Source organism: Symphalangus syndactylus, chromosome 13 (assembly GCF_028878055.3).
Source record: "Symphalangus syndactylus isolate Jambi chromosome 13, NHGRI_mSymSyn1-v2.1_pri, whole genome shotgun sequence".
NCBI lineage: Eukaryota > Metazoa > Chordata > Mammalia > Primates > Hylobatidae > Symphalangus > Symphalangus syndactylus.
In genome coordinates this window covers 23,615,614-23,641,397 of record NC_072435.2, presented here as the reverse complement: position 1 = coordinate 23,641,397, position 25,784 = coordinate 23,615,614, and the positions used below count along the sequence as shown (strand labels likewise).

Sequence of the window (25,784 nt, the reverse complement as noted above, 5' to 3'; positions counted from 1 at the left end):
AGGAGGTTGGGGCAGGAGAATCCCTTGAACCTGGGAGGCAGAGATTGCAGTGAGCTGAGATCATACCATTGCACTCCAGCCTGGGTGACAATAGCAAGACTTCATCTCAAAAAAAAAAAAAAAAAAAAAAGGCTGGGTGTGGTGACTCACGCCTGTAATCCCAACACTTTGGGAGGCTGAGGCAGGTGGATCACCTGAGGTCAGGAGTTCAAGACCAGCCTGGCCAACGTGTGAAACCCCGTCTCAACTAAAAATAAAAACAGCTGGGTGCGGTGGTGGGCGCCTGCAATCTCAGCTACTTCGGGAGGCTGAGGCAGGAGAATCACTTGAACCCAGGAGGCAGAGGTTGGAGTGAGCCAAGATTGTGCCACTGCACTCCAGCCTGGGTGATGAGTGCAAAACTCCATCTCAAAAAAAAAAAAAAAGACATTTATTTTTTGAGACCTGGTGTCTCGCTCTGTCACCCAGGCTGGAGTGCACTGGTGCGATCTTGGCTCACTGCAAACTCTGCCTCCTGGGTTCAAGTGATTCTCCTATCTCAGCCTCCTGAGTAGCTGGGACTACAGGTGCACGCCACTACGCCTGGCTAATTTTTGTATTTTTAGTAGAGACGGGGTTTCACCATGGTAGCCAGGCTGGTCTCGGACTCCTGACCTGAGGTAATCTGCCCACCACAGCCTCCCAAAGTGCTGGGATTATAGCCGTGGCTATTAGCCTTGCCACGTTAAGATTCTTGATGCCAACCAATCACCCACTCCATGTTTTTCAGGATTATAAACACTAGTAATAAAGCTTGAACTGGCTGGAGGTGGTGGCTCACGCCTGTGATCCCAGCACAATGGGAGGCCGAGGCAGTTGGATCACTTGAGGTCAGGAGTTCGAGACCAGCCTGACCAATATGATGAAACCCCACCTCTAGCTAGGCATGGTGGTGTGCACCTGTAATCCCAGCTACTTGGAGACAGGAGAATCGCTTGAACCTGGGAGGTGGAAGTTGCAGTGAGTGGAGATCATGCCATTGTACTCCAGCCTGGGTGACAGAGCAAGACTTCATCTCAAAAATAAGTAAGTAAAGCTCCAACTGTTTGTTCCACCTATTCTCTGGGCGGGGTACTGTGCTGGCCCTTCCAAGGACGGTCTCGTCTAACCCTCCCAGCAACTGTGAGCTGAATCCTATTAAGGCCTCCACTCTGCAGATGAAGAAACAGGCTCAGAGGGGTAACAGCTCTTCCCCAGGAGGTGCGGCTGTTTTGGGGTGAAGCTGGAGTTACCCTGAGCACAGCCTGACTCTAGGAGTCAGCTCCACGGCCTCTTCCTCTGAGACACGGTTTTCTCATCTGCCAGCGGGGCTCTGCCTGCTTCCTGGGGCTGTTAGAGGCTGGCAGGCCAGGTCGACAGAGGAAAAGGACCTGTGCTCTGTGCCTCGGAAGATGCAGGTGAGGAGCAGGCATGAGGCCTCAGGGACCGTCTCTGAGGGAGGGTCCTGGGGCCCTGGGCCGAGAAAGCAGGGGTGGAGGGCACAGCATGGAGACCCAGGCTGGGAGGGGACTCACCGAGTGTGGTGCTGGAGAAGGTGGAGCCATGGATGCCTGTGTGTCTGCCCAGCTCTGTCCTGGCCACGCCGGGGTGCAGGGCATTGACAGTCACACCAGAACCTGGGGAAGAAAGAGAAGACTGAGGGAGGGGTCCAGCCTCACCTGGAAGGCTGTGGCAGCCCACACCCAGCTGTGGGGCTTTCCGGGCACCAGGCTGCTTCCTGAACTCAAACCCCATCGTCCCTCTTGCTCTGAAATCTTGGTGAAGTGGTCTCATCTTGCAGGGTGGCTCTGCCACATGGCTGCTGGGAGCCGAGCTTTCCTGGAGGGCTTGATAAACCCAGAACGCTGAGCTTACCCCGGGAGCCTGCATCGGTGGGTGGCGGTGGGATCTGAGATACCGTAACTCTGACCAGCTCCCAGTGGGGCTGGCACCGCTGGTCCACAGACCGTCTTTCAGAAGCAAGGGCCCAGCACAGACTTCTCAACCTCAGCACTATGGACACTGTGGGTTGGGAGGAGTGAGGGGCAGTCCTGTGTGCCGTAGGACGTTGAGCAGCATGCGTGCCTTTACCCTCCAGATGCCCAGAGCAATCTCTCCCCAACCCAGCTGTGATCACTGTGTTTCCAGGCATTGACAACTGCAGGTCAAAACTGCCCCCGGTTGAGACTCACTGGCTGGAGCCAAAAGGCTGAGCTGCCTGCCCAACAGCAGCAGGGAAGGACATCTGATCCAGGCAGATTAGACCACCTGGGATGAACAGACAATCATCAGAACGATCGATTAGTGATGTCTGCTCCAGGCACCAGAAGGGGGCAGCGTGGTCCACATGCTGTACTTTCGCCGACTGTGTTCTGGATCCGCTGTTTGGCCTCCCATCAGCCTAGGATCATGGGAAGGCCGCTCTAGGCTCAGAGTAGAGCAAGAGGGAGGCGGAGCCTAGCGCCCCCGTACCTTGCAGCCGCCGGCTCAGCTCCTTGGTGAAGAGGACGATGGCCAGCTTGCTCTGGCAGTAGGCGGCTTTGGTGTTATACTTCCTCGTCTGCCAGTTCAAGTCATCAAAGTCTATGTGCCCAGCAACATGGGCCAAGGACGAGAGGTTGATGATCCGCGAAGGGGCTGAGGCTTTCAGCTTGTCCAGCAGCAAGTTAGTCAAGAGAAAGTGACCTGGATGAAGGATGACGTAAAGGTCACTTTTGGCTCACGCCTAAAATCCCAGCACTTTGGGAGGATGACGGGGGAGGATCGCTTGAACCCACGGTGCAGCCCCTGCCCAGGCCTCACCCAGGTGGTTAACGCCAAACTGCATCTCAAAGCCGTCCTCGGTGGTCCAGTGGGGGCACCGCATCACACCCGCGTTGTTGATTAGAATGTCCACTCGCTCCTCCTCTGGAAGAGAGGGGTGGGGAAGGAGACATCAGGGTGAGGACAGACCCCAGCCCGAGGCACCAGCAGAAACACTCCTGTACTCCCAGACCGTGAGTGTGGCCTGTGACGGAAACAGGGTCTGTGCAGAAGTGGCCACGTCAGGATGAGGTCATTAGGGTGAGCCCTAATCCAGTGACTGGTGTCCTTATAGGAAGGGAAAACAGAGACAGAGACACATGGGGAGAAGGCCACGTGTGAGCGGAGGTGGAGACCGGAGAGGCGCAGCTCCAAGGTGAGGGTGGGCACCCCCACTGGAATTGGAAGAGGCTGGGAGGATTACGGCCCGTCTCACAGGTCACAGCCACAGGGACACCGTGATTGAGACTGCCGGCTTCCAGAACCGTGAGGGAATGCATGTCTGAGGGTGTAAGCCACTGGGTTTGTGGTACATTGTTACAGCAGCCCCAGGACACTCACACGCCCTCCGCACCTCCATCTAAGCCTTGGGACTCTTTCCTGCAGGAGCCCCTGACCAAAACGGGGCCAAAAACGGGGGGTTGCCTGTGGGAGCCCCGGCACCGCAGGCTCGCAGGTGTGGTTTCATTCCCAAACCTGCCACCTCACACAAGCAACCAAAGGACACACAGATGGAGACTGCAGCCTCAGTTTCCTCAGCTGTAAAATGCACTGAACCACAGGGCCTTCCTCCCTGTACCACTCGGCTCAGGTTCCATAACAAAGTGCCACAGACAGGTGGTTTAAAACCTCACGGACCTGGCCCGGCACAGTGGCTCACGCCTGTAATCCCAGCACTGTGGGAGGCCGAGGTGGGCGGATCACCTGAGGTCAGGAGTTCAAGACAAGCCTGGCAAACATGGAGAAACCGCGTCTTTACTAAAAATACAAAATTAGCCAGGCATGGTGGCGTGCACCTGTAATTCCAGCTACTCAGGAGGCTGAGGCAGGAGAATAGCTTGAAACCAGGAGGCAGAGGTGGCAGTGAGCCGAGATCGCGTCATTACACTCCATCCTGGGCAACAAGAGCAAAACTCCATCTCAAAAAAAAAAAAAAAAAATCACAGTCCCGGAGGCTGGAAGTCCCAGATCAAGGTGTGGGCAGGGCTGGTTCCCTCTGAGGGCCCCCAGGGAGAATCTGCTCTGGCCTCTCTCCTTGGCTCAGAGGTGACCATCTCCTCTCTCCCTCTTCCCTTCCTCTTCCCTTTGGAGCTGTCTTTTTTTTTTCCTTTTTTAATTTTATATGTGTGTGTATATATATATATATGTGTGTATATATATGTATGTATATATATGTATGTATATATATGTATGTATATATGTGTATGTATATATGTGTATGTATATATGTGTATATATGTATGTATATATGTATATATGTATGTATGTATATGTATGTGTATATATGTATGTATATGTATATGTGTATATGTATGTGTATATATATGTATATATGTATATGTATGTATATATGTATGTGTATATATGTATATGTATGTATATATGTATATGTATGTATATGTATGTATGTATATGCATGTATATGTGTGTATGTATATGTATGTATATGTATATATGTATGTATATGTATGCATGTATATGTATATGTGTATATATGTATGTATATGTATGTGTATATATGTATGTATATATGTATGTATATATGTATGTATATGTATGTATATATGTATGTATATGTATGTATGTGTAATATATATATACTTCTTTTTTCAGACATGGTCTCACTATGTTGCCCAGGCTGGTCTCAAACTCTTGGCCTCAAGCAATCCTCCTGCTTTGGCCTCCCAAAGTGCTGCAATTTCACTGCCCCCAACCTATTTTTTTTTTTTTTTTTGGAGATGGAGTTTCACTCTTGTCACACAGGCTGGAGTGCAATGGTGCGATCTTGGCTCACTGCAACCTCCGCCTCCCGGGTTCAAACAATTCTGCCTCAGCCTCCCGAGTAGCTGGACTACAGGCACCTGCCACCACACCTGGTTAATTTTTTGTATCTTTACTAGAGACGGGGCTTCGCCATGTTGGCCAGGCTAGTCTCAAACTCCTGACCTTGTGATCCACCTGCCTCGGCCTCGCAAAGTGCTGGGATTGCAGGCGTGAACCACCACACTCGGTACACTCGGCCTATTTTTTATATTTCTTTGAGACAGGGTCTCCCTCTGACACCTGGGCTCGAGTACAGCGGCGCAGTCACTGCTCACGGCAGCCTCAACCTCCCAGGCTCAAGCAGTCTTCTTGCTCAGCCTCCCAAGTAGCTGGGGCCACAGGCACGCGCCCCCATGCCCAGCTAGCACGTCTGTTTGCGTGTGCAAATTTCCCCTTTTAATAAGGACACCAGTCACTGTATTAGGGCCCACCCTAATGACCTCATTTTAACTTGAGGACCTCCGTAAACACCCACCTGTAAGTGAGGTCACATGCGGAGGGACGGGGGGTCAGGAGCCCAACCTATCCTTGGGGTGGAGGACACAATGGAATCAGTAAAAACGGAAGTGGTTTCAGCGGGGATCATGAATTAGGTGTCCAGTGCGTAACACACACACCGTCTCGTTGTCTGTGGGAGGAGGGGTTGCAGCACACCCGTCATGAATACGAGCTCTGGAGCAGGACAGACGGCTTCAAACCCTGGCTCCACCCCGGCCAGCTGCATGATCCTGGCCAAGTCACATCGCTTCTCTGTGACTCAGTTTACTCCTTGTTAAAAAAAAAAAGGATAACATCACCACCTGCCTGGTACAACTGTACAGTTACTCATTCGGTAAGTATTTTCTAAGCACCTGTTACTGGGCACTGGAAATACAGGGTGGACAGGACAGCTGAGGCTCCGTCCGTGTGGACCGGACATTCCAGTGCAGCTGAGAGCCACTTCCACTCGTGAGAGAATCTACCCGTGACAGAGCTGTGTGGAAGCTGACAGGAGGCCCCTCTCAGGAGGTGACGCAGAAACTGGGACCAGGAAAATGAAGCAGGGCCCACGTGCGGAGACCCAGGGAAGGGGAATGCAGGCAGCAGGCACAGCACGGGTAAGGTCCAAAGGCGGGAGCAGGGAGACTCCACTCACGCTGGGCACCCAGGAGTGCCGCTGGCTTCTGTTGTTTTCGTTTGGTTTTGGTTTTTTCTTTTTTTTTTTTTTTTTTTTTTTGAGATGAAGTCTCACTCTGCCACCCAGGCTGGAGTGCAGTGGTGTGATCTTGGCCCATGGCCCACTGCAACCTCTACCGCCTGGGTTCAAGCGATTCCGCTGCCTGCTGCCTCAGCCTCCCGAGTACTGGGATTACAGGTGCCTGCCACCGTACCTGGCTAATTTATGCATTTTTAGTAGAGACGGGGTTTCACCATCTTGGTCAGGCTGGTCTTGAATTCTTGACCTCGTGATCCACCCGCCTCCACCTCCCAAAGTGCTGGGATTACAGGTGTGAGCCACCACGCCCAGCCTGCTTTTTCTTTTCTGAGAGGGAATCTCACTCAGTGGCCCAGGCTGGAGTGCAGTGGCGCAATCTCAGCTCCCTGCAACCTCCGCCGCCAGGGCTCAGACGATCCTCCCACCTCAGCCTTCCACATAGCTGAAACCACAGGCGCCCGACACCAGGAGCAGCTACTTTTAAAATTTTTTGTAGAACTGGGGTTTGGCTATGTTGCCTAGGCTGGTCTCGAATTTCTGAGCTCAAGCAATCCGCCCACCTCGGCCTCCCAAAGTGCTGGGATTACAGGCATGGGCCACAGTGCCTGGCCTGTTGTTTTGTTTATCTGGGAACTGCCTCAACATTTTCTTTTTTTTTTTGGACACAGGGTCTCACCCCAAGTGCAGTGGTACAATCAAAGTTCACTGCAGGCCAGGCGCGATGGCTCATGTCTGTAATCCCAGCACTTTGGGAGGCCGAGGCGGACAGATCACCTGAGGTCGACCAGCTTGACCAACATGGTGAAACCCTGTCTCTACCTAAAACACAAAAAATTAGCCGGGCATGGTGGTGTGCAGGCCTGTAATCCCAGCTACTCGGGAGGCTGAGGCAGGAGAATCACTTGAACCCAGGAGGTGGAGGATGCAGTGAGCCAAGATCCCACCATTGTACCAGCCTGGGCAACAAGAGCAAAACTCCGTCTCAAAAAAAAAAATAAAAAAACCTCACTGCAGCCTCAACCTCCCAGGCTCAAGCAATCCTGCCACCTCCACCTCCCAAATAGTTGGGACTACAAGTGCACACCATCACGCCTGCCTAATTGTTTTTTTTTTTTTTTGGAGATGGAGTCTCACTCTGTCACCCAGGCTGGAGTGCAGTGGCGCCATCTCGGCTCACTGCAAGCTCCACCTCCCGGGTTCACACTATTCTCCTGCCTCAGCCTCCCAAGTAGCTGGGTTACAGGTGCCCGCCACCACACCCGGCTAATTTTTTTGTATTTTTTAGTAGACACGGGGTTTCACCGTGTTAGCCAGGATTGTCTCGATCTCCTGACCTTGTGATCCGCCCGCCTCAGCCTCCCAAAGTGCTGGGATTACAGGCGTGAGCCACCGCGCCCACAAGCCTGCCTAATTGTTTTGTATTTTTTGTAGAGATGAGGTCTTGCTATGTTGCCCAGGCTGATCTCAAACTCCCTGATAAACAAGGCTGTGGGTACCTGCTTCCTGGGGCTCTTTGCTTTGTGTTCTTTCTAGTCTGGAGCTGGAAAGAGCCACAGCTTCCGGCTCTGTCAGGGTGTCATCTCACAAACTGTGATCTTCCCAAAACTTCTGTCTCCCAAAGTGCCAGGAAGACAGGCGTGAGCCACTGCACCTGGCCTGCCCAAATGTGGTAGAATACACACCACATAAAATGTACCATCTTCACTATTTTTAAATCCACTGATGTCTTTATTCCTGGCTGTTGATCTTAGGAAAACACCAAGAAGCTGGTACTTGATTTGCTAAAAAAAAAAAGTCACAGACACAGCTTTACTTAATCCTCTAGAGAGGCCAGGCGTGGTGGCTCACACCTGTAATCCCAGCACTTTGGGAGGCTGAGGTGGGCGGATCATGAGGTCAGGAGATTGAGACCATCCTGGCTAACACGGTGAAACCCCGTCTCTACTAAAAAATATAAAAAATTAGCCGGGCGTGGTGGCGGGCACCTGTAGTCCCTGCCACTCAGGAGGCTGAGGCAGGAGAATGGCATGAACCCGGGAGGCGGAGCTTGCAGTGAGCCGAGATGGCGCCACTGCACTCCAGCCTGGGCGACAGAGCAAGACACTGTCTCAAAAAAAAAAAAAAAAAAATCTTCTAGAGAATCCCAGAAAATAGAAGGAATTATTATTCCATTTCCTGGAAGAGGAACGTGTGGCTAAGAGAGGAGGCATCACCTGCCCAAGTGCGTCCAGCCTGGGTCCTCGCTGCCCACAAGGCCCTGCACTGTCTCCGGGACCTCAGTGCTCCGGACACCTGTCTCCACAAGCCAGAGACAAGATGAGAGGCGCCCTGGGTGGGACTGCCTGGGACAGTGTGCATGAAGGTGACATGCTGTACCTGGTACACAGCAGGTGCTTAGTAAATGTTCATCCACCTCTGAGGCATTGCCCTCTCACTGTTCTTTGTGATCTCACCATAGTGCCTCTCACCTGATCCACAACAGTGCCGGCTCTTTCTTGATCCCCAAGGGCACAGCAGGGGCTCAATATGAATGAATGAATGAATGAATGAACGAACCTACACCTGCACCTGCCTCCCTATGGCTGTGAGTGGCACAAGGACAGCTCTGGTTCATCTCACACCTCCAGCACCTGGTCAGGTCTGAGATCACATCTGCTAAATAAATGAGGTCCCACAACTCCCTCTTTCCTTGTTCATTTCCTGAGTACCCATTTACTGAGCGGGGCACATTGACTCTGAACAAGAAAGCTTTGGCCCCTTCAGTGCCAGACTAGAAAAGAAACAAAGCAGCTGGGCGCGGTGGCTCACGCCTGTAATCTCAGCACTTTGGGAGGCTGAGGCGGGCGGATCACAAGGTCAGGAGTCCGAGACCAGCCTGACCAACATAGTGAAACCCCATCTCTACTAAAAATACAAAAATTAGCCGGGCATGGTGGCGGGCACCTATAGTCTTGGGAGGCTGAGGCAGGAGAATCGCTTGAGCCCAGGAGGTGGAGGTTGCAGTGAGCCGAGATTGTGTCATTGCACTCTAGCCTGGGTGACAAAGCAAGACTCCTTCTCAAAAAAAAAAGGTCTTGCTCTGTCGTCCAGGTTAGAGTGCAGTGGTGCAAACACAGCTCACTGCAGCCTTGAACTCCCGGGCTCAAGTGATCCTCCTGCCTCAGCCTCCTGAGTAGCTGGGACTATAGGCACATGCCAGGATGCCCGGCTAATTTTTTTTTTTTTTAATCTTTCGTACACACAAGGTCTCACTATGCTTCCTAGGCTGGTCTCTAACTCCTGAGCTCAAGCAGTCCTAAGAGAAGAGATTTTAAATGTGGTCACCACAAAAACAGGTAAGTATTTGAGGTGATACATATGTTAATTAGCTTGATTTAGCCATTCTACAATGTATACAATGTACATCATGTTGTACATAATATATACAAGTGTACATGTCAACTAAACAATAAATATATAATTTTAATGTATTCTTGAGTCTATTTAAAGATGAACAACAGAAAAGCTAGAGGATGGTCCCAGTTTTACATAAAAATACATAAATACACACACACGAACCTATTAGAAACAAGACTAGAAAGAAATCCATAAAAGTGATTCTCCTGGGGTTGGTGCAGATCAAAGGTGTTTAGTTCTTTTTTATTGAGACAGAGTCTCACTCTGTCACCCAGGCTGGAGTGCAGTGGCACAATCTCAGCTCACTGCAACCTCCGCCTCCCGGGTTCAAGCAATTCTCCTGCCTCAGCACCCTGAGTAGCTGGGATTACAAGTGTGCACCACCACGCCTGGCTAATTTTTGTATTTTTAGTAGAGACAGGGTTTCACCATGTTGGCCAGGCTGGTCTTGAACTCCTGACCTCAAGTGATCCACCTGCCTCAGCCTCCCAAAGTGCTGGAATTACAGGCGTGAGCCACCGTGCCCAGCCAGTTCTGTCTTCTTTACACTGCAGTATTTTATAAATGTCCCATAACAAACACGTATTTCTTTAACCATGGTGGGGAAGGCACTTGATCAATAAATGCTTAATAAGGTCGGGTGCAGTGGCTCATGCCTGTAATCCCAGCACTGTGGGAGGCTGACCTGGGTGGATCACTTGAGCCCAGGAGTTTCAGACCAGCCTGAGCAACATGGTGAAACCCCAGCTCTAAAAACAAAACAAAACAAAAAAACAATAATTAGCTGTGTGTGGTGGCATAAGCCTGTACTCCCAGCTACTTGGGAGGCTGAAGTGGGAGGATCACTTGAGCCCAGCAGGTTGACACTGCAGTGAGCCATGACTGCATCACTGCACTCCAGCCTGAGTGACAGAGCAAGACCCTGTCTCAAAAAAAAAAAAAAAAAAAATTAGCCAGGTGCGGTGGTGTGCTTCCATAGCCCCAGCTACTCAGGAGTCTGAGGCAGGAGGATCACCTGAGCCCAGGAGGTCAAGGCAGCAGGGAGCTGTGTTTGCACCACTGTACTCCAGCCTAGGTGACAGACCCTGTCTCAAACTAACTAATTATTCAGGCCGGGCGTGGTGGCTCACACCTGTAATCCCAGCACTTTGGGAGGCTGAGGCAGGCAGATCATGTGAGGTCAGGAGTTCCAGACCAGCCTGGCCAACGTGGTGAAACCCCGTCTCTACTAAAAATACAAAAATTAGCCGGGTGTGGTAGCAGGCACCTTGATCCCAGCTACTCAGGAGGCTAAGGTCCGCGCTTGAACCCAGGAGGCAGAGGTTACAGTGAGCCAAGATCACGCCGTTGCACTCTAGCCTGGCCAACAGCGTGAGACTCCCTCTCAAAATAATAATAATAATAAATAAATAAACAAAGTCGTTGCTTGCAGGCTGTACAAAAAAAGGCAGCAACTGGATTTGGCCCCTAACCCATAGTTTGCCAAAACTCTGCTCTAAAGTTTGCTTGCTTCGTTCACTTCTCAGAGCCTGGCCCTGGGAGCCGCCTATCCCAGTCCTCACCCCACATGGCCAGCGTTCTCCTACCTTCAATGATCTTCGCTGCAAACTCTCGGATGGACTTGAGGGAAGCCAAGTCCAGGTGCCGGGCGTTGACGTGGTGATTGAGGGTCTCCCCGCGGATGTACTTCGCCGCCGCCTCACACTTCCCCATGTCTCGGCAGGCCAGGATGATGTTGCCTCCTGAAAACCCAGGATGGAAAAAGATTTAAATTAATAATCCACTCCTGGGTACTGACCTCAGAGAAATGAAAACATACGTCTACACAAAAACACGTGCACCAATGTTCACTGCGGCATTCTTCACAAGAGCCAAAAGGTAGAAGCAACCAAATGTCCATCTGTGGATGAAGGGACAACAAAATGTGGTCCATCCACAGAGATGGAATATTAGACGGCCGTGAAAAGGAGTGAAGCACTGGCTCACACTACAGCAAGGATGACCATCAGAAACACTGTGCTCAGGGAAAGAAAGGAGACACGAAAGACCAGACAGCGTACAATCCCACTTACATGAATTCTATGTATATGATTTCACACCTATGAAATGCCCAGAACAGGCAAATCCATAGAGAAAGAAAATAGATTACTGGTTTTCTAGGGCTGGGGGTGGGGAGAGGGAATTACTGCTTGATAGTTAAAGTGAGCAAGGTTTCTTTCTAGGGAAACAGATGTTCTAAGATTGATTTTAAAGATGGTTGCATCACTGTGACTATACTAAACATCACTGAATTGGTCAGGCACGGTGGCTCACACCTGTAATTCCAGCACTTTGGGAGGCCAAGGCAAGAGGATTTTTTTTTTTTTTTTTTTTAGATGGAGTCTCACTCTGTCACCCAGGCTGGAGTGCAGTGGTGCAATCTTGGCTCACTGCAACCTCCACCTCTCCTGGGTTCAAGCAATTCTCCTGCCTCAGCCTCCCGAGTAGCTGGGATTACAGGCGCCTGCCACCACAACTAGCTAATTTTTTTTTTTTTTTTTTTTTTTTTTTGTATTTTTAGTAGAGACAGGGGTTTCACCATGTTAGCCAAGCTAGTCTTGAACTTTTGACCTCAGGTGATCCGCTCCGCAGCCTCCCAAAGTACTCGGATTACAAATAAGCCACAATGCCCAGCCTCCAATTTTTTTTGTTGTGGTAAAATACAAATCACTTAAAATTTATCATCTTAACCCCCTTTTCTTTTTATTCTTTTTTTTTTTTTTGAGTCAGTCTCACTCTGCTGCTGCAGCTGGAGTGCTGGCACCATCATAGCTCACTCAGCCTTGAAGTCCTAGGCTGGGACTATAGGCACCACCTGTGCCAGCATGCCTGGCTAATTCTGGTAGAGATGGGGGTGTTGCTATGGTGTCCAGGCTGGTCTGGAACCCCTGGCCTCAAGTGATCCTCCTGCCTCAGCCTCTAAAAGTGCTGGAATTATAGATGTGAGCCACCAAGACCTGCCCTCTTAGCCATTTTTAAGTGTCCAGTTCATTGGTATTAAAAACATTTATGGCTGGGCTGGGCATGGGCACGGTGGCTCACACCTGTAATCCCAGCACTTTGGGAGACCAAGGCAGGTGGATCACCTGAGGTCAGGAGTTCAAGACCAGCCTGGCCAACACAATACAAACTTAGCTGGGTGTGGTGCTGCATGCCTGTAATCCCAGCTACTCAGGTGGCTGAGGCAGGAGAATCGCTTGAACCCAGGAGGCGGAGGTTGCAGTGAGCCAAGATCACGCCACTGCACTCCAGCCTGGGCAACAAGAGCAAAACTCCATCTCAAAAAATAATAATAATAATAATAATTCCTAATGTTGTGCAATCATTACAACCATCCATCTCTCAAACTGTTTCATCTTCCCAAACTAAACTTCTGTTTCCATTAAACAATAACTCCCCATTCTCCCCTCCCCTCCCGACCCCTGGCAAGCACCATTCAAACTTCTCTATGAATTTAACTCTAGGTAGCTCCTGTAAGTGGAATCATACAGTATTTGCTCTTCTGTCGACCGGCTTATTTCATTCACTTCGTGGAATGTCCTCAAGGTTCATCTGTTTCAATGCCCTTTTTTTTGTTTTGTTTTGTTTTGCTTTGTTTTGTTTTTGAGTCTCGCTCTGTTACCCAGCCTTGAGCGCAATGGCGCCATCTCGGCTCACTGCAACCTCTGCCTCTCAGGTTCAAGCGATTCTCCTGCTTCAGCCTCCCAAGTAGCTGGGACTACAGGTGCCCGCCACAACTCCTGGCTAATTTTTGTATTTTTAGTAGAGACGGGGTTTCACCATTTTGGTTAGGCTGGTCTCGAACTCCTGACCTCTTGACCCGCCAGCCTCGGCCTCCCAAAGTGCTGAGATTACAGGCATGCGCCGCCGCGCCCAGCCAGAATGCCCTTCCTTTTTAAGGCTGAATCATATGCCCCTGTCTATAGAGGCCACATTCTGTTTCCCTGTTCATCTGTGGATGAGTGCCTGGGTTCCATCCACTTCTGGACAGTGAATAATGCTGCAATGAGCATGGATGTGCAGATATCTCTCTGGGAGCCAAAGCAGGGGAGATTTTACCTCTCCTGGCCAGTTCCAAGGCGGTCTGCTTCCCAATGCCTGTGTTGGCGCCCGTCACGATGACCGTCTTCCCAGAGATGGTGGCCTTGCTGGGGCAAGCCCCACCGGTGACATAGTCCCTGAGGGTGAGAAGCGGCATGGTCAGTCCTGTCTGCCCACTCACCCCACGTGCCCCTGACTGACTGATCTCAGGCAAACCTGTCTGAGCTCCCTCACGTACCCCAACTGAAACACAGACGTCATTACATCCCACCACGGGATCTCTGTCACGTTCTCCACAAATGGCTCCACCCATGTATGGTGTGTGGAACGCCTTCAGCAAGTGACACTCGTTATTTTCTTTTTTTTTTTTTTTTTTGAGACGGAGTCTTGCTCTGTCACCCAGGCTGGAGTGCAGTGGCGCGATCTCGGCTCATTGCAAGCTCCGCCTCCCGGGTTCACGCCATTCTCCTGCCTCAGCCTCTCCGAGTAGCTGGGACTACAGGCGCCCGCCACCACGCCCGGCTAATTTTTTTGTATTTTTGGTAGAGACGGGGTTTCACCGTGGTCTCGATCTCCTGACCTCGTGATCCGCCCGCCTCGGCCTCCCAAAGTGCTGGGATTACAAGCGTGAGCCACCGCGCCCGGCCGACACTCGTTATTTTCTAAATGCTCACTGCATGAGATTCCCGGCCAGGCGAGGTGGCTCGCGCCTGTAATCCCAGCACTTTGGGAGGCCGAAGTTTCGGGGGGCAGGGGCAGATCACTTGAGGTCAGGAGTTCAAGTCCAGCCTGGCAAACATGGCGAGACCCTGTCTCTACTAAAAATACAAAAATTAGCCAGGCGTGTAGGGAAAAGAGAGATTAGACTGTTACTGTGTCTATATAGAAAGGAAAGACATAAGAGACTCCATTTTGAAAAAGACCTGTACTTTAAACAATTGCTTTGCTGAGATGTTGTTAATTTGTAGCTTTGCCCCAGCCACTTTGACCCAACCTGGAGCTCACAAAAACAGGTGTTGTATGGAATCAAGGTTTAAGGGATCTAGGGCTGTGCAGGACGTGCCTTAAGAAAATGTTTACAAGCAGTATACTTGGTAAAAGTCATCGCCTTTCTCTAGTCTCAATAAACCAGGGGCACAATGCACTGTGGAAAGCTGCAGGGACCTCTGCCCTGGAAAGCGGGGTGTTGTCCAAGGTTTCTCCCCATGAGATAGTCTGAAATATGGCCTCGTGGGATGAGAAAGACCTGACCGTCCCCCAGCCCGACACCCGTAAAGGGTCTGTGCTGAGGTGGATTAGTAAAAGAGGAAAGCCTCTTGCAGTTGAGATAGAGGAAGGCCACTGTCTCCTGCCTGCCCCTGGGAACTGAATGTCTCGGTATAAAACCCGATTGTACATTTGTTCATCCTGAGATAGGAGAAAAACCGCCCTATGGTGGGAGGCGAGACATGTTTGCAGCAATGCTGCCTTGTTATTCTTTACTCCGCTGAGATGTTTGGGTGGAGAGAAACAGAAATCTGGCTTACGTGCACATCCAGGCATAGTACCTTCCCTTGAACTTAATTATGACATAGATTCTTTTGCTCACGTGTTTTTTGCTGACCTTCTCCTTATTATCACCCTGCTCTCCTACTACATTCCTTTTTGCTGAAATAATGAAAATAATAACCAATAAAAACTGAGGGAACTCATCGAGGCCGGTGCAGGTGCGGGTCCTCCCTATGCTGAGTGCCGGTCCCCTGGGCCCACTGTTGTTTCTCTATACTTTGTCTCTGTGTCTGATTTCTTTTCTCAGTCTCTCGTCCCACCCGACTAGAAATACCCACAGGTGTGGAGGGGCAGGCCACCCCTTCACAGGCGTGGTGGCGCACACCTGTAATCTCAGCTACTGGGGGGGCTGAGGCACGAGAATTGCTTGAACCTGGAAGGCAGAGGTTGCAGTGAGTCGAAATGGTGCCAGCCTGAGCAACAGACGAGACTGTCTCAAAAAAATTTAAATTTAAAATGCCTGCTGCATGAGATTCCCATGGCTGCCGTACGCATTACCACAAACTTAGTGGCTTAAAACCACGTAAGTGCATCTTCCTCCAGTTCGGCAGGTCAAGAGTCCAAAATACGTCTCACTGGAATAAATCAAGGTGTTGGTAGAGTCAGGTTCCGTCTGGAGGCCCTAGGGGAGAACCCACTTCCAGCTCCTACAGACCACCACATTCCTCCACTCTTGGCCCCGCCTCCATCTTCAAACTGCATCCTCACTGGAACCTCTCCTTTATTTATTTATTACTTATTTATTTATTTTTCTGAGACAGAGTCTCGCTCTGTCGCCCAGGCTGGAGTGCAGTGGCACGATCTCGGCTCACTGTAACCTTCACCTCACAGGTTCAAGCAATTCTCCTGCCACAGGTTCAAGCAATTCTCCTGCCTTGGCTGGGATTACAAGCACATGCCACCACACCTGGCTAATTTCTTTTGTATTTTTAGTAGAGACGGAGTTTTACCACGTTGGTCAGGCTGGTCTCAAACTCTTGACCTTGTGATCCGCCTGCCTTGGCCTCCCAAAGTGCTGCGATTACAGGCGTGAGCCACCACACCCGACAACCTCTCCTTCTATCTTCCATCTCCCCTCTGACTGAGCCTCCTGCTCCCTCTTATAAGGACCCTATAAGACTACAAGGCAGGCCCGGCACAGTGCCTCACACCTGTAATCCCAGCACTCTGGGAGGCCAAGGCCGGAGGATCACTTGAGGTCAGGAGTTCGAGACCAGCCATGGCCAACGTGCTGACACCCCATCTCTACTAAAAATACAAAAATTAGCAGGGCTTGGTGGTGCGCGCCTGCAGACTCATTTACTCAGGAGGCTGGGGTGGGAGGACCACCTGAGCCCAGGGAGGTTGAGGCTGCAGTGAGCTGTGACAGCATGACTGCACTCCAGCCTGGGTGACAGACCCTGTCTCCAAAAAAAAAAAAGACTACATGATAATCATAAGATCCCTCACTTGGCCAGGCACGGTGGCTCATGCCTGTAACCCCAGCACTTTGGGAGGCCAAGGTGGGCAGATCACCTTTGGTCGGGAGCTCAAGACCAGCCTGACCAACATGGAGAAACCTCGCCTCTACTAAAAATACAAAATTAGCCAGGCGTGGTGGCACATGCCTGTAATCCCAGCTACTCAGGAGGTTGAGGCCGGACAATCGCTTGAACCCGGGAGGTGGAGGTTGCGGTGAGCCAAGGTCGTGCCATTGCACTCCAGCCTGGGCAACAACAGCGAAACTCTGTCTCAAAAAAAAAAAGATCCTTCACTTAACACATCAGCAAGAACCTCTCACACGTGAGGTAACGTAGTCACACGTTCTGAGGATTAGGATGTGGACCCCTCTGCGGAGCCATGACTCTGCCCACCACACCCATGTCCCACAGAGGCTTAACGCTGGAAACAAGACAGTGTCCAGCAACAGGAGACTGAGCAGGTAAACAGCACTGCACCTACAGGAGAGAAGGGCACCATGCAATACAGCGGTCACCAGCCACTGAGGCTAATTTTTAAGAAAGTAAACTAAGTAGGCTGGGCGAAGTGGCTCACGTCTGTAATCCCAGCACTCTGGGAGGCCGAGGCGGGCGGATCACCTGAGGGCAGGTGTTTGAGACCAGCCTGGCCAACATGGCAAAACCCTGTCTCTACTAAAAATACAAAAATTAGCCGGGCGTAGTGGCGCGCCTGTGGTCTCAGCTCCTGGGGACGCTAAGGTGAGAGTGATCACCTGAGCCCAGGAGGTCAAGGCTGCAGTGAGCCAAGATCGCGCCACTGCACTCCAGCCTGGGTGACAAGGCCAGATTCTGCCTTTAAAAATAAACGAACAAATAAATAACACAAAACAACAAAATAAAGAGTTTAAAAGTCTGCAAGGAAAGCAACGTTTACAAGGGCCCAGGCTCGCCCTTCCCTCCGAGTGACCTTGGGCCGGTGACCTGGCCGGCCAGAGCGCAGGTTTGCCCCACTCCGGGCGGGCACTGCGGGTCGGGAGCTACGGGGCCTGGACCCGGGTGCGAGGGGCGGGGGTCTCCGCCGCCTTCCCGGCCCCTGCGCGGGGGGCCCGCCTTGACCGCGCACGCGGGACTAGAATGTACTCACTTGAGCAGCACGGCGGCGCCTGCTACCGTGCCGAGCGCCGACAGCGGCAGCACGTAGCGGCTCATGCCCGGCCGGGGACAGGGGTCAGGGGTCGGCGCGGAGCTTGCTGCACACCAGCCGCCTCTGCAGCTCCGAGTAAGAGCGCGCGACGCAGGCACGCACCAGCGGAGGCGCAGGCGCGGCTGGGCCCGCGGGTTCCGGAACTGGGCTGCGAGGGGCGGGGCGCGGGCGGAGGGGGCGGGGATCCCGGGGGCGGGACCTATGAGCATCGGTCCTGAGCGCTGTCACAGCTGGGAGTGGTGGTTTCAGGAGCCTGTGGGCGTGGCTGCGTCCGGGGGCGGGGCCTATGGTTTGTTCGAATGACGTCACACTTGCCGCACCGTATAAGGCGCGACGCAGTTCTGGAGTGAAATAGGTTCGAATCCCACCACTGTCAATTCCAGACTGTGACCCTCTGTGTGTCTTTCAACTATATCAGCCTATTCTCTCATCTGGAAATGTGTGTTTACCTTCTTCATAGACTTTTGGGGATAATTTGAGAATTTCCACGCACAGAAACAAGGATCTAGTAGCCTGTGGGTACCCAAGCTCCTGGGGTCCTGCAGGAGAAGGCGGCTGGGGGCCTGGACTCCTGGGTCTGAGGGAGGAGGGGCTGGGGGCCTGGACTCCTGAGTCCAAGGGAGGAGGGGCCGGGAGTATGGACTTCTGGGTCCGAGGGATGAGGGGTGGGTGCCTGGACTCCTGAGTCTGAGGGAGGAGGGGCTGGGGGCCTGATTCATTCCCAAATTATCAGAATCTCATCCCCATGTCTGGGCCTGCACAGAGATATCTTCCCTGAACTCTGCCTGAACTACCTTTCTTAGAGTGAGTATTGCACACACTCCTGCACTTACCTGTCCATGTTTGTCACCCCCACCAAACCGGGATGCACCTCTGGGCACCTGCTTCCGCTTGCACTGCTCACAGCGAGCATATCTGATCACCACCTCCTACCCCTGACAGTGCCTGAGGTGCCAGGAGCAGACACCGCTGGAAACAGGGAAGAATTCAACCCAAGTCACTCTGACTAGGAGTAAGTTTTCTTCCCCATCAGATGAACTGTCATCTTCTTATATGAGCCCTGCCATAATGGAGATTACACAGGCAGGAAGAGCTATTTTAAGACCTTAGTCCATGACCTGGCACGGTGGCTCACGCCTGTAATCCCAGCACTTTGGGAGGCCAAGACAGATGGATCACGAGGTCAGGAGATCGAGACCAGCCTGGCCAACATGGTGAAACCCCGTCTCTACTAAAAATACAAACATTAGCTGGATGTGGTGGCGGGCACCTGTAGTCCCAGCTACTCAGGAGGCTGAAGCAGGAGAATCACTTGAACTCGGGAGGTGGAGGTTGCAGTGAGCCGAGATTGCCCTACCGCATTCCAGCCTGGCGACAGAGTGAAATTCTGTCAAAAAAAAAAAACAAAAAACAAGAAAAAACCTTAGTCCTGTAGACCTTAAACTCTCACCATCTCAAACGTATTAAACCAGTTACACAATGCCAAATGCTGTATAAGAGGCACTTGGAGGAGTCAAATTCATAGAGACAGAAAATAGAGTGGTGGCTCAAGGGGCTGGAGGAGATGAGATTGGGAAGTCACAGGATTTGTTGTTTTGTTTTGTTTTGTTTTTTGAGAGACAGAGTCTCACTGTGTCACCCAGGCTGGAGACTGGTGGGCCATCTCAGCTCACTGCAACCTCTGCCTCCTGGGTTCAAGCAATTCTCCTGCCTCAGCCTCCCAAGTAGCTGGGGCTACAGGCTCGTGCCACCACACCCGGCTAATTTTTGTATTTTTAGTAGAGATGGGGTTTCACCATGTTGGCCAGGTTGGTCTCAAACTCCTGACCTCAGGTGATCTACCTGCCTCAGCCTCCCAAAGTGCTGGGATTACAGGTGTGAGCCACCGCGCCACACCAGAAGCTGTTGTTGTTGTTGTTTTTGAGACGGAGTCTTACTCTGTCACCCAGGCTGGAGTGCAGTGGCGTGATCTTGGCTCACCGCAACCTCTGCCTCCCGGATTCAAGCCTTTCTCCTTCCTCAGCCTCCCGAGTTGCTGGGATTACAGGTGCCAGCCACCAAGCCCAGGTAATTTTTGTATTTTTAGTAGAGACGAGGTTTCACCATGTTGGCCAGGCTGGTCTCGAGCTCCTGTCCTCAGGTGATCCACCTGCCTCGGCCTCCCAAAGTGCTGGGATTACAGGCATGAGCCACTGCACCTGGCTGGGAAGCTGTTTTTTAATAGATAGTTTGTTTTGCAAAATAAAAAAAGACCTGAAGGTGGACGGTGGTGATGGCTGCACAACAATGTGAATATACTTAACACTACTGAATTGTACACTTAAAATGGTTAAGATGGTGAATTTTACTTTACGCATATTTTACCACAAGTAAAAATAAAGAAAAATTTTAGGCTGCGCATGGTGGCTCATGCCTGTAATCCCAGCACTTTGGGAGGCCAAAGCGGGGAATAGTATGAGCCCAGGAGTTTGACAGCAGCCTGGACAACACGGCAAAACCTTCTCTCTACAAAAAATACAAAAATTAGCAGGTTTGGTGGCACACATCTGCAGCCTCAGCTACTTGGGAGGCTGAGATGGGAGGTTTACTTGAGCCCAGGAGGTCAAGGCTATGATGAGCCGTGATCATGCCACTGCACCCCAGCCTGGGTGACAGAGCAAGACCCTGTCTCAAAAATAATAATAATAAATGTTTAAATTTAATAACATGGGCAATTGGTTCAGATGTTCATTTTCTCAACCTTGAAAAAAAAAAAACACTGTTTTTCTCTATGTCTTTTTCTCCTTTTCTGTAAACTGAAATCCTAATATCATTGACCTCCACGACAGGGATTAGCAAACTTTTTCTACAAACAGCCAGATAGTAAATAATTTCAGCCTTGTGACCCACACAGTGGCTGCTGCACCTACTCTGCCATAGGAGCTGGGAAGCAGCCATAGATGGTATGAAAACAAGTGAGCATAGCTGTGTTCCCATAAAACTTTATTTACAAAAATAAGCAGTGGGCCACAGTTTGCCAGCTCCGTTTGAGAGTCTCTCTCCGATGCCCAGGCTGGAGCGCAGTGGCGCAATCTCAGCTCACTGCAACCTCTGCCTCCTGGGTTCAAGCGATTCTCCTGCCTCAGCCTCAGGAGTAGCTGGGATTACAGGCGCTCGCCACCACACCTGGCTAATTTTTGTATTTTTAGTAGAGACGGGGTTTCGCCATGTTGGCCAGGCCAGTTTCGAACTCCAGACCTCAGGTGATCCACCTGCCTCAGCCTCCCAAAGTGCTGGGATTACAAAGTGTGAGCCACCGCGCCCAGCCACCTGTCATTGAATTTGGAAGGATGGCATGAAGTCATTCATAACAAGGACTTAATCCATAGTAAGTGCCAGAATATTGCTGGCTGTTAATATGGTTATTATAAAGAGAACAATGCACGCAAATTCCTCCTCTGAGGACCTCCTACCTGATTCCCAGACACACCCAAGGGAGTTAGAACATCTACTGGGACTCCAGGTGGGCTGTCCACCCCTTTACCATTTTCCTCCTTGTTAACAAGTTCCTTATCAGCATTGGGTGCTGTCCCAGGTGCTGAGAGGATTCTCCCACAATGCCCTTTGCTTTCCCTATCAGAGGCTTTATGGCACCCAATTCTCATTCACATTCTCTCTCTCCTTTCTCGTTCTTCTCTCTCTCCTCTCTCTCCCTCTCTCTGTCTTTCTCTCCTTCTTTTTCTCTCCCTCTCTCCCTCTCTCTTCCTCTCTCTCTTCCTCTGTCTTCTCTTTTCTCCTTCTCTCATCTCTTTCCCTTCCTTTCTCTTTCTTCTCTTTCTCTCTTCCTCTCTCCCTCTCCCTCCTTCTGTCTTCCTCTCTCCCTCTCTCTTCCTCTCTCTTTTCTTCCTCTCTCTTCTTGTCTCTTTCTCTCCTCTCTCCCTCTCTCTCCTCTCTCTTCCTCTCCCTCCCTCTTCCTCTCTGTTCTTCCTCTCTCTCTTCTTGTCTCTCTCTCTCTCCTCTCTCTCTTCTTCTCTCTCTCCCTCTCCCCCCAACTCTCTCTCCCTACACACATCTTCAGAGGCCTCAGCAGTGTAAGGTAAGTTTAGCTACCCTGTGTAGAGATAAGCAAAGCGGGGCAAGGAGCTCCAGTTGTCCCAGACTCCAGCCGTTTGAGTCTTTCCAGCCCAAGCACCTCCCCAGCTTCTTGACAGCCCCAGCCATCACCAAAGGGCACACAGATAAGCTGCCTCCACCAAGGCCTGTGCAGATGGTAGGGTTTTGAGTAAAATAGACAGGATCCTTGTCTGAAGCCACTGAGTTTTAGAATAATTTGTTATATGGCCATAGTAACTGGAATGATTGCTCTAGGTTTATTTTATTCATCTTTGCTGCATGCAACACATGCGTGGCTCAGTAACTAGAAGGAAAGAAGAGAAGAAGGGAAGGAGGGGCAGAGGGTGGACAGGAGAGGGTGGTAGGAAGGAAAGAAGACAGGAAAAGAGGGTGTTGGTGGCCTTGCCTGCAAGCTGAGCAGACACCATGCAAACAGGTGACCTCCCAGTTAAGACGGAGGGGACTCAGGGTTCAGGAGGGGCAGAAGGTCCCTGTGTCGGAGAGCTGGGCAAGCTTTCTGCAGGAAATGATGGGGATCACGGCCGTGTGAGCCGGAAAGATTTCCTTCCGCCAGGAAGGAGACTCCAGGCTGTGGGAACAGCTTAAGCAGAAGGCATGGGACGGGAATGCATGAGAGAGATTGTGGGAGGAGGGAGGGCCTGCCCGGGCTGGCATGCAGGGTATGGGAGGGGGTGAAGGGATGAGGCGGGAGCCATCAGTAAAAGGACCCAGAGCGCGGCTCCCATGCCACGGTAGGAAGCTTGGCGTTGACTCAGAGGGCGCTGAGTACTGCTGAAGAGTGTTGAGTCACGGAGGGTCACGGGCAGAAGCATGTTTTAGAATTTCTTCTTTTCTGGCTGAGATGTAGAGTATGGACTGGAGAGAAGCACGGGGGACATAGGAAAGGTAGTTCTAGAAAGAGGGACTGTCCCACTAGGGAAAGTCAACCAACTGTTCCCCAGTATCCATTCCTCCCTTCCGGCTCATGGCACTAGAGCCACTGATTGATTAGCTGGGTGCTATCAATCTCTCATCTCTCCCTCTTTCTCTCCCCCTCCTGTGTGTCTTTTCTCTCTCTCTCTCATCTCTCTCTCATATCTCTCTCATCTCTCTCTCCCTCTTTCTCTCCCCCTCCTGTGTCTCCTTCTCTCTCTCTCTTTCTCTCTCCCCCATCTCTCTTTCTCTCCCCCTTCCTCTCTTTCTCCTCTCACTCTTCCTGTTTCTCTCTCTTCCTTTCTTCCTCTCTTCCTCCCTCTCTCTCTGTTCCTCTTTTCCTTTGTCTCTCCCTCTCCCCCCCACTCTCTCTCCCTATACACATCCTGAGAGACCTCAGCAGTGGAAGTTTAGCTACTCCACAGCCCGGCGCGGTGGCTCACGCCTTTAATCCCAGCACTTTCAGAGGCCAAGGCAGGCAGATCACTGGAGATCAGGGGTTTGAAACCAGCCTGGCCAACATGGTGAAACCCTGTCTCTACTACAAGTACCAAAAAATTAGCTGGGCATGGTGGCACACACCTGTAGTCCCAGCTACTCGGAAGGCTGAGGCAGGAGAATCGCTTGAGCCTGGGAGGTGGAGGTTGCAGTGAGCCGAGACCACACCTCTGCACTCCAGCCTGGGTGACAGAGCGAGATTCTGTCTCAAAAAAAGAAAGAGGAGGCCGGGCGCTGTGGCTCAGGCCTGTAATCCCAGCACTTTGAGAGGCCGAGGCGGGTGGATCACGAGGTCAGGAGATCGAGACCATCCTGGTTAACATGGTGAAACCCCGTCTCTACTAAAAATACAAAAAATTAGCCGGGCATGGTGGCAGGTGCCTGTAGTCCCAGCTACTGGGGAGGCTGAGGCAGGAGAATGGCGTGAACCCAGGAGGCAGAGCTTGCAGTGAGCCAAGATCGTGCCACTGCAATCCAGCCTGGGCTGACAGAGTGAGGCTCCGTCAAGAAAGAAAAGAAAAGAAAAAAAGAAAAGAAAAGAAAAGAAAAGAAAAAGGGAGGGAGGGAGGGAGGGAGGGAAGGGAAATGAAGGGAAGGAAGGAAGGGAGGGAGGGAGGAAGGGAAGGAAGGAAGGGAGGGAGGGAGGAAGGGAAGGAAGGAAGGGAGGGAGGGAGGGAGGAAGGGAGGGAGGGAGGAAGGAAGGGAGGGAGGGAGGGAGGGAGGGAGGGAGGGAGGGAGGAAGCGAGGGAGGGAGGGAGGGAGGGAGGAAGCGAGGGAGGGAGGGAGGGAGGGAGGAAGGAAGGCAGGCAGGCAGGCAGGCAGGCCGGCTGGCCCTGATGTTCAGGGAGCTGAGAGTGAAGTCACCGGCTCCAACCCAGGATCCAAACTCAAGTCTGTCTGGGGTCCTATCCCCGTCACCACCACCCCCGCCCCGACCCATCCCTCAGAGACCTGGGAAGGAGCCAGGCTCCTCCGGTTTCAGGAAAGGGCTGCACAAACCGCCCTGCCACGATCCCTCCCAGAGAACAAACAGCTCCCGGCCGCCGGCAGTCTCCCTCCTCCTCCTGCCAGGCCGGTTCCCAGACCCACCCTCCCTGCGCCATAAGCGCCTCTCCCCGCACCCTCACCAGGGCTGACTGTTCTCAGAGGAATGCCCAGGAAAAACCTACCCGAACCCCTTTCAGCTGGGAAGGGGACCCACCTGGGCTTCCTCACTGCCGATGAGACCTCCCTCATCGCACACTTAGAGCTGCCTGTGTTTTCCTTCCCTCCTTAAGCGGGCTGGGAACTCTAGACGCTCAGGCTTGGGCCAGCCCATTACAGTAAGCATTCGGCCACCTCTCGGCTGTTACGCTCACTGCTGCTGTCACCATCAACGTGACTGTCTCACACCTCCCTTCCGCCGGCCAGCCACACCCCTGCAGATTTAACCCGCCAGCCTCCCTAAGGTTTCCTCTGCCTCAAATCCTGTCCGCGTTCCTGGCTCATTCTCGAAATTGAGGTCAAAGCTCAGACGCCGCCTCCTTCCCTGACCACCCTACCTGAAGCAGCCGCACCTGCCTGCTCCTAGTCACTCCGTTCCCTCACCTGTTTCGTTTCCTCCACAGCGTTTACCACAATCTGAAAGTCTTATTCATGCAGGTGTCTACTTGTTTATCTCCCCCCCACACCCACTAGGATGACAATCTCACAAGGGCTGGGGTTTCATCTTTCTCCTCCCCCTCTGTATCTCCAGCACATGAAACATGCTTGGCACACTATAGGTGCTTAAGTACTTGCTACTACATCACTTTGGGATTTTGCATAGGACACTCCCAATGCTTAGAATGTCAATCTTTGCTTCATTGTCCTTGGCAAACTCCTATTCATCCTTTGAAACCCCATCCATTTATCCCTTAACCAGGAAAGGCTTCTGTGCCTCATACAACCACCGATAAAGCTGGATTAGGGCTTTCTCTGGGGATACCCCTGCCCTGTGCCACACTTCCATTAGCGCACATATCCCCCATGAATTGTGCACACCAGCAGGGTCTAGAGTAAGGCACATATTTTGTCTCAGGAACTACGTATTGAATAAATAAATTAACTACTTTTTTTGAGATAAGGTCTTGCTCTGTCACCCAGGCTGGAGTGCAGTGGTGCAATCATAGCTCACTGTAGCCTTAACTTCCCAGGCTCAAGCAATCCTCCCACCTCAGCCTCCCAAGCAGCTAGGACCACAAATGCATGCCACGATGCCTGGCTAATTTTTAAATTTTTTTTGTAGGGATGGAATCTCCCTATGTTGCCCAGGCTGGTTTCGAACTCCTAGGCTCTAGGGATCCTCCTGCCTCCGCTTCCCAAAGTACTGGGACTGTAGGCGTGAGACACCACAGTCAGCCTGATTATTGAATATGTAAGTAGCTATATCTCTCTGAGACCCAGCCCCCATCTAATTTATAACCTCCCTCCTTCTCAAGAACATGCCTCAGCTCCCGTTGCCAGGGAACCTGACCTTTCTCCTTGTCACAGGATTTTTTTTTTTTTTTTTTTTTTT

At 51.6% G+C, this 25,784-nt stretch overlaps 1 protein-coding gene across 4 annotated transcripts in view; it reads right to left on the bottom strand.

Annotated features, from left to right (window-relative positions):
* RDH13 (retinol dehydrogenase 13) overlaps positions 1-24,622 on the bottom strand; it is a 37,278-nt gene extending 12,656 nt beyond the window's left edge. For 2 of the 4 annotated variants that reach the window (XR_010115212.1, XM_055238991.2), the window contains exons 1-6: positions 17,666-17,968; positions 13,553-13,671; positions 11,041-11,196; positions 2,821-2,925; positions 2,491-2,703; positions 1,554-1,655 (exon numbers count right to left, since the gene is read on the bottom strand). Coding sequence is in view for 3 of the 4 variants with exons in the window: in XM_055238991.2 (XP_055094966.2) it covers positions 1,554-1,655; positions 2,491-2,703; positions 2,821-2,925; positions 11,041-11,196; positions 13,553-13,671; positions 17,666-17,934 (964 nt within the window). In the remaining variant the exon portion in view is untranslated. Of the gene's footprint in view, positions 1-1,553; positions 1,656-2,490; positions 2,704-2,820; positions 2,926-11,040; positions 11,197-13,552; positions 13,672-17,665; positions 17,969-18,995; positions 19,113-24,449 lie in introns of those variants that run through there. The other 2 variants (XM_055238994.2, XM_055238992.2) reach the window with 2 other exon arrangements.
* Positions 24,623-25,784: the final 1,162 nt, after the last annotated feature.